Genomic DNA, 10,791 nt, shown 5'->3' on the forward strand with positions numbered 1-10,791 from the left:
TCTGCTTCTCATCTTTGTTTTAATATGACAAGCACCTGGTTTGTTCTGAAGATAACTAAAAGCAACATTTTACAGCTAATTTGCATTTAAAGCTACAGAAACAAAATAGAGGTTTATATGATCAAATACATCAGAGTAACTTCACCTGAGACTTCTTTAAACTTGATGAAAAGGAGATTAATATGTGACCTATAAAAAACGCTTTGTATCACGGTCATCAAAAACAGGGATCGGAAACGACAGTAACAATTCCAGAAAAAAAACAAAAGATTCAATCATTTATAAAAAATCACATGATGCTCTTGAGAGGACACTTAGCAGATAAAAAAAAAAGTTTTAAAACTCTGAATGTGTGTACAAATATTATTTTGTTGTAAAAACACAAGGTTATAACCTTACAGAATATTTAACATCACATGAGTGAGGACTTGTTGACTTGTATTTTCAGGATGTTTCTTCCTGTTGAGGCTGTCGCTCATTTAAAGAGGTGTGTCTTTTACCTGTTGGAAAGAAAAAAATCTGTGTTAGAGCTGTAAAAGTCACAATGGTTGTGAAGTATTATGACGGCTGGACGGCAGAACTACAAGTCTGGTGCTGCTTCTGTTGTATCCAGAGGATTGAAATGTTTTTTATTTTCTGAATAAATTTTTTCCTCAAACGTTTTCAGTTTGAGGAAAATAAGTAAAACTTCAAAATAAAGCTGTCAGCATTAAGTAGTTCATCACAATTAAGAAAAGGTTAGAACACACGGTGTGTCAATCTCGCCACTAGGTGGCATAATAGATGATGTCGAAGCTGGCGGGAAATCATGGGAGTGATTCTCCCTGTTATTCTCCTTACACCAATGAATTGACGTGTGTGTCTGTCTTGGCGGTCCCGTTAATAAATGAAGGATTTCGGGGTCGCCGGTGGCGCAGTGGCAGTGCGCGCGATCCCATGTATTGAGGCTCAGTCCTCGCGCGGGCGGCCCGGGTTCGCGTCCGGCCCGTGGCCCATTTCCCGCATGTCTCTCCCTGCTCTCTCTCCCTGATTTCCGACTCTGTCCACTTTCCTCCCTCTATAATAAAGGCATAAAGGCCAAAAATAAATCTTAAAAAAAATAAAATAAATGAAGGATTTCTCTGGCTTTGAGAACTGTTGAAAATATCAGAGGTAATGAACAGCAAAAAAACATAACATAAGTTTAGTCACGCTTTAATAAATTAATTTAAATTCAACATTTTTGTAGGAATAATGAATGTTTTTAACAGTGATTAAGCTCATGCTATTTGTCCCTTTCAGCTCACCGTAGATAGTCGACCCTGCTGCGTGTCTGAATGTCTCATTTCATTTTTAAAAAGCTTTCTCGTCAGGTTGTGATGTGTAACCAGTTCATGTTTCTGATTTATGGTTTGTTGTATTTTGGTGTAAAAAGAGTTCTTCTTACCACGCAGTCTTTTCTGATGTCATCGTGTTTTTCAAGCACATGCAGCATGGCGTCATGAACGGTCGGGAAGAACATGGAGGTCTGAATCTCATCATCGAAGAACAAGCAGCTGTGTAGTTTCTCCAGGACGTACACTGTCATCACACAGGAGAGCGTGTTTGTTTCTTTATGTTTTAACTGTTACGACGGATTCAATGAATAAAGATGAAACTCACTGTCACAAGAGGCGATGTAAACATCAATGTCAATATGGATGAACTCTTTGAGCGCCTGTTGAGAAAAAAAAAAAGCTTCAGAAAGAAAAATGTAACCTTTTTTTATTCAAACATATTCTTAAAAAAAACCCTCCCTTCAGATCTTGTTAATAATTTTTCTTTATTTTGAAAAATTAGATTTAATTATCTCAAGGACACGTGATTGTGAATTTTTGGTGCCACATGAATAACTGTGTACCGTTTTGAGTCCCTTCAGTGCCGAGATGTCCATGAAGGAGACGGCAGAGAAGTCCAGGATCACACTGTGGACGTCCACTCTGGGCACACGGATGTTTGCGGGCAGCTCTGCGTTCCAGCAGATTTTCGAAGGTCGAGCTTTGAGATCAGAGGTCAGATCCAACTCCTCCGTCTTCGACTCGTCGGTCGTGTGGGAGAATAAATCCCTCAAGCCTTTCTGTTTGACAGAAGAAAAGGAGGCGTACAGGTCCAGGAAGAAGACTTTGAAGCTCTCACTGGTACAGACGTCTAACTGAAACTCACAGTCTCACCTCTGTAATGTTTACATCCCCTTTCTGCTGCAGGGCCTTGATTTTCCTGAGAGCCTTGTTTCTTTTCCGAAAAACCTTCAAAGGGTTAAACCCAACCTGCAACAAGCAAGTCATCATGTTCAGACTCATGTATTGTCTACATAAAAGGGGAACTGAGGCATACAGTAGTGAAGTCACGGCTCATCATACATACAGCTTCTATCAGTTTGTCTTTGAAGAAGTCAATGTTGGCGAAGTAGATAGGCGAGGGTATCCTGAAGATTTTTACTCCCTGTGGTTCGAATGTCTGAAAAGAGGGGTAAGATGGTAAAGGAGCAATCCGTGAGAGCTGTAGTGACTGAATTCACTCCAGTGTTTTGGATTTGGACTGCAGTGCCAGTTTTAAACATTAGGTGTCAGAGTTTCATATTGCTCCATTAAAACAAACAACTCCACAAGCTAAAAGGAAACATTAAGCATGCGTACTTACATTTAGGAAATCTTTGTGATCTCTGTAGAGGTCGGTCCCTGAGATGTTGGCCAGGACAGAACAGCGGGGGCTACAAAGACATGAATGTTGTGTGCAGGTCTAAGAGAGGATGCTGTGATGGTAAAGTTCATTTTAAAACGTTAACGACTTTTTTTTGGATCTCAGATCGAGATTTCAGCACTAAAAACATCCATTTTACTACGACTACAGAACTTTCAAGAAGTCTGATGTTCCCTGGACTTTGTCTCTCAGGCTGTGCTTGAAAAGTTTATTAGCAAAAAATACCAGTTAGCCTGCTTTGCTACTATAATACTTCAAACTCCCACACATCGTCTAACTTACATGTTTATCTGTAAGATTTCGTTGCTGGACCTCCATCAGGCCAAACGTTTGCCTTTAAGTTTTTGATGGACACATTGCACACCTGTCTTTTCCTGATTTGTTTTGGCTGCATATTGCATAATTACTACTACAGTATTTCTTATTTCGACAGTATTTACATAACACTGCCATTATTTCCTTTTTACAGTCATTTTGCATGTATCATATATCAGGTGTCGTGGGTTGTGTTGTTACAATTGGGTCCTGAAGACGACAGTCAGCAGCTCGATCCCTAAACCCACAGCCAGACCGATGTCCAGTCCCAGCAGGATGGCACCCAGACAAGTTCCCACCCACACCACCTGCAGACAAACAGCTGAGCTTAAACACTTGGGGAGCGAACTGACCAGTGAATTATTATGTAATCTTCAGCCTAGTCCACACGTAGGCACTTTTTTTTTTTCAATTTTGATGTTACCTAATTTTTTTCTTTGCATTTTGGCCTTTTTTTTTTTTCTTATTTTTTTTTTTACAGCAGCTGTGTTTTAGTTCACTAAAAACGCCCCTTTAGGATAAAGTCTTCCAGGGTGAAGATTTACAGATACTCTGTAGACGGGAAAATCACATCATAGTGTTTGCTGGTTTCTTCTCAGTTTGACGTCATTGTGCTGCTGCGATAGCAGAAGTAAACAAACGAGTGCTCCCACTGTGTTGACGGGCAGAGGCAACTTTCTACGATGAAATGTTCATTGCAGAGGAAAGGTGAGACAACATTAGCATGACGTGGAAATCATGTTTGACTTGGTGTGCTCATGACAGACATAACATTTCATTTGGACAAAGATACTTTTGGGAGCTGAGCTTCTGTGCACAGGGTTATTTTTTTTTAAACAGGAGGAAAACCTCAGTTTAAAAAAGTACCCGCCTACATGTGGACAAGGCATTAGTCTTTGCAGTGAAGACTAAAGAGTTTGGAACACCTACACATTCAGTCTTGTCCCTCCTCCACAGGTATGGGATCTCTCTGAACTGCATCAGCATGCCCTTCAGGTTCACGATGACCAGGGCTCCGAGGACAGACTGAGGGGAAGTCAGAAAATGATTGGTATGAAGAAAGAAGAACACTTTTAGGTATGAAGGTCTACTTTCACACAAAGCTTCATATGATAAACAAATTCTCTCATCCAACAGAGGGGTGTCTCACCCTGGGAAGCGGCTCCAACAGGAAGCCAAGCGCGACAGTTACAATCATCGCCATCAAGGCTGAGATCAGCCCCGCAATCTGAATATGTTAATAAAAAGTTAATATGTCATATCAACAAGCTAATGTAGGAACATCACGTGATAACAAAACAATTGCAAAGCAGCTTGTCACATTTCTAATTCACCAACCTGTGTTTTTCCTCCTGAGCTCTCCTGCACGGCCGTCCTGGAGAGGGCAGTGCTGGCAGCAAAAGACCTGAAGCTTGCACCGAATATGTTACTAACCCCGAATGCAATAAGCTCCTGCAAAGCAACAATGAAAGTTAAGTTATCTCCCCTAACAACCAAAGGCTTCCCTTTTAATGCACATAAAACCTTCACATGTAACCTTGAGACAAAAGCAATAAGATATTAAACTTTATATCTTCCGAATTGAAGTTATGATTGTTGCTCTTATATAATTCCAGTAAAAAATTAACTCCTTTTCCTCTTTCAGAGTATACAACTCACCTGGTTTCCATCTATGGTGTAATTATGTTTAATGGAGTAGACTTTGGCCACAGAAAAGGCAACAGCAAACCCCACGATGGCTACAGGAAAAGCCTCCGCAGCGCTCTCCTGGAAGACTTCGATGTTTGGCGCGATGGGAGACTCGTACCTGAGAAAGTACATCCCACCTTTAAACGACATTTCCAGGTACTTGTACCTCACTTGAGTGTTTCCAGTTTAAAATGCTTTCTACTCCACTCATTTTAGGAGACAGCTTTTTCAAAGTTACAGTTTGAAAATGAGAAGCAACTGCAGCTCGAGTTCAAACTTTGATGTACTGGGTTTGCCAAAGGTGCTCATGAAGACAGTTCAGGAGAAGGTCCACTTTAATCCTCGTGTACCACACAGTGCTCAACATTGTTTCTAAGGATGCATCAGGTCTGCCTGTGGTCTTTAACATATGTTCAGCAATGACGAATTAAACGGGCCCACGACTGCTTCCTGCAGTATCGGGTCCAATCCAGGTCGTTTCACGTTTAATACAAATAAAAAGCGGACCAAGATCTCCTCTTTCTAGCGGTCTCAGTATGGCTGTTTGGTCCGCACCAGGGTTTGATTGACAACTTGGTAAACATACTCGAGTTCGTTTTAACAGAACCAAACAGGTTAGCTGTGAAAACGCCCTAAAAGCCATACAATACATGGTCCTCCATGACAAAGCGAAAGTGAGCTTGCTTTTTACATATAACAAACTCTAAAGATAGATAGATAGATAGATAGATACTTTATTGATCCCGAGGGAAATTCAGATTCAAACTCACCCACTGACCATTTTACCAACAATTGCAACACCAAATCTCTTCTGAAAGTTGAAGCCGTAGGACACACCACAAGCTATGATCGTCTGTGTGAAAAAGAGAAGACAGTTCAGGTTTGTAGGAAGGCCTATTGATAAATTCTTAATGTGATTGATGAATGTGTTTTTAGTCATTGCTGTTCAAAAGGATTTGCTTAAGGTTAGACGGTTGAATCATCTTGTTTTAGCCACCTGATTTTGCACCAGTACACCAAGGCCAATTCCTTGTATGTGTAAATGTACCGATTCTGATTCAGAGTAGTTTTTAGTGTGCAATATTTAATTCTAAAGAAATGTCTGAGATCTTTATCGAACACACAAATCATTGACTGTTTTCACAACTTTGGACGAAGAAAATTAAAACCCACTTAAAGTGTGTTAGCAGTAGGCTAAATATGATATATTTTGTAGGTGGAGCTTCTTCTTCTATGGTTTTTCTCACCACGATGACCTCTATGGGAATGGGAACAGGCAGCTTGGCTTTGTATCTGTCATTCAGCTCCTTCACAATAAACACCACCACCATGATCACGATGGACATCACCAGGTCACAGATGTTGGTGGAGGTGATCTGGACAAAGATCTTCTCCAGCGTCTGTGCAGGGGAAACAAATGATCTGATTCGATCTGACTGAATGTGACGAGTATCATTCAGTTACACGTCTGAAAGAGAAAACCAGGATATCAAAATCATAAAATGGCCGTATAATAAAACTGAGTCAGGCTACTGTCTGATGGTGTCTTTACGAGCTTCCTCTTACTTATGCTCCTTAGACGTCATGTTGCCAACTTTTTCAAAAGAGACAAACTGTTAGCTGCTCAAAAGTGTAGTTTGAAGTTTTTATTTTATTTTCATGTTACACATAGATTTATGTGCCCAGCCTGCACGGGCTTAAATGAGGTCGACTATACTCACTGTCAAGAAACAAAAAGAGAAACCAAAAGTCAAACTAATCAAACAGAACATCCTGTCTTTTTTTCTAAACCTTTGAAAGAAGATTAGCAAGCTTCAACACATCAAACTTTCCACTTCTAGTTTCTGCACATCTGTCTGCCCCAATATTTCAGGTATTTGACGAGCTACCTCATAAATGTCTCTTAGATAACTATATTTTATTCAATGCAAAAGAAAATGGGACTCAGTTTGAACTTTGTCCAAATCACACATCTCACAAAGTCTGTTTTCTACTGGAATATTTTTGATTCGACCGACTTCATACCACAGTAATGATGTAATAACCAAAGGGCTTAAGACTCTACTGGCAAACAGCTACAACATGCAGCCAGATCAGCCACTCCCTCTAGTTAAGAATAAAACGTATCCTTCATAAAACCAAAAAGTCCTCTGTGCAGACAGACATTAACTATTCAGAACCAACATTGTGTTTTATGCTGTGCTGTAAACATGTTTGTTTGTTTGAGTCTTCTAAGCTTTTGGAGCCAGACACAAGTGGACACTTGAGGTACTGCAGTTTATTGAACTTCTGCATTCGCTTCTTTTTTTTTTCACACTAGAGGCTGCTGCTTGGATAATCTTGACTTACATAAATGAGGGCGAGTGGCCCACTGAGGCCCGGGACATGTAGGTTGAACACAAACTTGAGCTGGGACACCAGGATGTGGACAGCAGCTGCTGTGGTGAAGCCAGAGACCAGAGTGTCGGACAGGTACACAACAATAAAGCCCACCTGGAGAAGACCCATGGCAAGCTGCTCGGGACAGAAATGATAAGAGCAAAGACGCTTGGGTTGAACACTTTCTACTGAAGTGACTGATTTGGTATGGTATGGTTATACATTATTATCTACCTGGAAAATCCCCGTTAGAAAGGTGACAGAGGAGGCCACAAGGACTCTCTGCTGGTCCATGGTCAGATTGTAGAAGCCGGTGATGTTGGCAGCTGGTCCGTCCTCTGGGACTAAGCGGGTCACAACATCTCCCACCATCAGACTCAGGACCGGGAAGGCTCCTGAATAACAGTGGATGTGTGGAAGACTCAGATAAGCCATACACATCTGATCTTACCTCATCTTGTTGATAAACGATAAGGTTTACCTTACATACCTACAGATATGTGTCTTGAAGTACCCAGAAAAAAGTATGTAAGTACAGGGAAGAAAGCTGTGTAGAGGCCGTAGCTTGGAGGCAGCGAGGCCAGTAGAGAGAAGGCCAGTCCTGAGGGAGACACCAAAAAAAGAAGCCTATATTCATAATAATAAATTACATGTTTGAGCACTTTATATTAAACTTAAAGACACTGTACCAAGAGGACGAAGCAATAAGGACAAACAACAGACAATGCCACATTACAAATAACAACATCAAGGTACATATACACAGACTAAATGTCACAGTCATACATGGAAAGCTCGTTTGTTTGACGAGTAAGGGAAGTTTTTAATGTGTGTGGGGGGTGAAGGGGGTGACTATGAAGAAGACTCTGTCCCCCCAGGTTCGGTGCTCGGTTCTGAGTGGGGGAGACAGGAGGTTGGCGTTGGCAGAACGGAGGCTGTGATGGATGTTTTTTCATCAAAAATATCTCTCATTGGACAATTAATTTATAAATGACCAGATTTTCACCTGCGACAAATAGAAGTACATAAAAGACAAACAGTTCAGAGAGAAGCTAGCAATGTGGGTAAGAAGCTGTCTAATACAAGAATCTGACCATGCATTCAGCGACAGTGTTTTACAAGCTTTCCTGTAAGTCAACTATTTACAGTTTAAGGATACGGCAATAATCCAGACCATGCAACTCCTGTAATTATCATACAGCACAGTTTAAGTGTAAGGGTAGAGGCCTCGGTGAAAGCTGCACCACTTATGGAACAACGTTATGAACAATTTTTCCAAAGAGAAACGTGCAAAGTTGCAGCAGATGAAAGGTGGATGATGGACTTCCATTGGAACTATCCAATGAAATAACATGCAGATATAGGAGGGGCCATGTTTGACTGTTGCGTTTACAAGTTGCAACTAACATTTCTAACAGAACAATCTAGTAACGGCTCGGGTTCAAGTTACTTTATTTTATTCATACCCAAAAGTATACAATAAACATACAACATAAAAACACGTCTTGAATTCAGCACACGTATCTAATTTAAAAGTTATTCCCTCTTTAGTGGGTTTCAGATGCTTAAATGCACCAACATTAGAAGGACTCAGGCCTCACCTTGCATGATGGCCACCATTCCAGTGCTGATCCCAGAGACCACATCTCCCAGCAGCCACTCTCTAACTCTGTAGATCCTCATCCAGCCAATGATGGGCAGAAAAGAGAGAGCCACATTCTTGGCACGTTTTGAATCACAACTGCGTTTAACACAAGCAGCAAAAAATTCACAGAATGCAACAGTTACTATGCGAGGATAAAAATGATACAGACAAGTTTTGAGTTCAAATCAAATCGTGTGTTCATGATTTGAGAAACTCTGGCTTCACCTACGTCAGAAACTCTTTGGCATGGTCCAGTGGGGTTTTACGCTTCCTGAAGACTTTCTTGTGATCTTCATAGAAGGAGTCCTCAGAGTAAAGAGGTCTGGCCACAGCATACTGTTTCCGTGAAGTCGCCATCCTTTCACCTCAGGTGTCAGCTGAACTGAATCCCAGTGTGACTGAAAAGTTGTGAGCTGAAGATGATAGATTCCTGCCCGACGTGTTCACGAGCAGCATTGGTCTGTTTTTATCCAGTCTATGATCCGAGATCAATCTTATCACGGTGTCTTACCTCTGTAAATCATCAACCAACAGATTTATGATTCCTCATGATGACATGTCCTCTTTTTTTCATGGGTAGATCTCAGACTAGAGAATATTGATGTGAGGAATTCCCAAAGACAGAACTGTTTACTAAACTTCAGTGAAGTCTCGTAACTTTTCTATTCATAAAGTACACAAGTAGATTATTTTCCTCAGACATTGCAAACAGACTGGGACTCTGAAATACCTCATCTTTTGTATTCTATGTTTAAAAACTCAAAATGATGTTAAAATGAAACTGAATTCTTTATTCTTTTGTACCCAAGTCTATTAAAAATCTTAAAGGTCTGTAATGCAGTTGTGTAATGGCCTCATGGGGTTTTCACATTTCCTTATCTTTCATATCTTTGCTGTGTTGTCTGCAGATATTGTGCAATACTCTCTGTTTCATGTGCAGTTTATGTTGTTGTGTTTTGTTTTTGTTTTTTTCCAAGACACGACACAATAACGTGCATTGTATCTGGATGTTTCGTATCGGATGGTAACGTATTATATCATGTAGTAATCCATCGTATTGTCATAATCTACAGTATCAGATTTTCCAAGGTCAAAGTTTCTTTATTTGTCTCCCAGGGGAGAATTGTGTCTTAAATACTGGGAAATACATGAAACAATACAAAAACAGTTATGACAAATGTGTACATGTTACAACTTTACCACTATTACTGACATTACAGCTATAAATCTTTTTCATTGTTGCACTTTGTTCTGTCCCTGTCCTTCTCCCTTTTCTCTACTTTACAAACCCGACAGACTTTCAGCAGACGGCTGTTAATCATGAGTCGAGTTTTCTGCCTCTTTCAGGAAGTGTTTTCACTGTAATGAAATGTTGCTTAGTGCTCATGATGGATTAATAATTGGTCTTTGTAATATGACAATGAGGGAACTCTGTCACCTGCTCTTTCGTAACATTTGAGATAACATTTGCTGTGTGGCGCTATACAAATAAAGACTGATTGATGATTGATAAAAAAAGGTGCTACTGTAGAGTTTGGTGCTATATGTATAAAACTCAGTGGCTTGATTGATTTTACAGGGAGTATATATGAAGAGGTAAACATAAATAAATGACTGCACGTGTATCATTATGAGCTGATGTCCTGTGCTGAAAAGGGAAGTTGTCATTCGTGAAATTTACACGATTCTCCTTAAACACAAGTATATTGTCTAACTGAATTACTGAGGTAGGTTTGAGAACATGGCAAACAGGAACACAGTTCACAGCCACACATTCCCACGTGTGAATTGCATCAAAATAACGAATGCTATTTCTATCATGCTACCTGCTAATATCACAAAAGGAGGCTTGGGAGGAATTGGCTTCCACAGATCAATAAGAGTCAACAGTAAAGTCCTTGGTGTTATTGCCTGATCTGTCTCCAGGGGTGTGTCCAGACTTTTTGGACTGGGGGGGTCCCAGCCGGGGCGATGACTGTTTCTCATCTGGTCTCGCCTCAGGACCCAACACCAACTCCTCGATGGAAAATAGGAACCCTAGTTTC

General features: G+C 40.5%; 2 protein-coding genes across 2 annotated transcripts in view; both read right to left on the minus strand.

The window, feature by feature from the left end:
* On the minus strand, window positions 1–10,548 carry LOC306817825 (chloride anion exchanger-like). Its single transcript, XM_079335025.1, has 19 exons — window positions 8,976–10,548; window positions 8,703–8,842; window positions 7,592–7,702; window positions 7,336–7,496; window positions 7,072–7,236; window positions 5,970–6,122; window positions 5,493–5,575; window positions 4,693–4,840; window positions 4,372–4,485; window positions 4,184–4,261; window positions 3,964–4,059; window positions 3,235–3,341; window positions 2,659–2,728; window positions 2,383–2,475; window positions 2,190–2,285; window positions 1,880–2,095; window positions 1,642–1,696; window positions 1,427–1,560; window positions 1–500 (listed from the first exon to the last, which is right to left on the minus strand). Exons 1-19 carry the CDS (start codon window positions 9,101–9,103, stop codon window positions 480–482), a joined length of 2,169 nt encoding a protein of 722 aa, XP_079191151.1. The 5' UTR covers window positions 9,104–10,548; the 3' UTR covers window positions 1–479.
* Window positions 1–10,791, minus strand: part of LOC306818103 (serine/threonine-protein phosphatase 6 regulatory subunit 2-like) — a gene marked incomplete at its 3' end in the record, with an annotated part of 58,110 nt that overhangs the window by 19,077 nt on the left and 28,242 nt on the right. The gene's annotated exons all lie outside the window — the stretch shown is intronic.

Source organism: Symphodus melops, assembly GCF_947650265.1.
Source record: "Symphodus melops genome assembly, chromosome: 22".
Classification (NCBI taxonomy): domain Eukaryota; kingdom Metazoa; phylum Chordata; class Actinopteri; order Labriformes; family Labridae; genus Symphodus; species Symphodus melops.

Excerpts from the sequence above, each read along its gene's own strand:
- LOC306817825 (XM_079335025.1), bottom strand. The coding sequence starts at position 9,103 with ATGGCGACTTCACGGAAACAGTATGCTGTGGCCAGACCTCTTTACTCT. Across the intron at positions 5,576-5,969 it reads TTCCCATAGAGGTCATCGTG|ACGATCATAGCTTGTGGTGT; the intron begins GTGAGAAAAACC and ends TTTTTCACACAG. Across the intron at positions 2,476-2,658 it reads ATCACAAAGATTTCCTAAAT|ACATTCGAACCACAGGGAGT; the intron begins GTAAGTACGCAT and ends CCCTCTTTTCAG.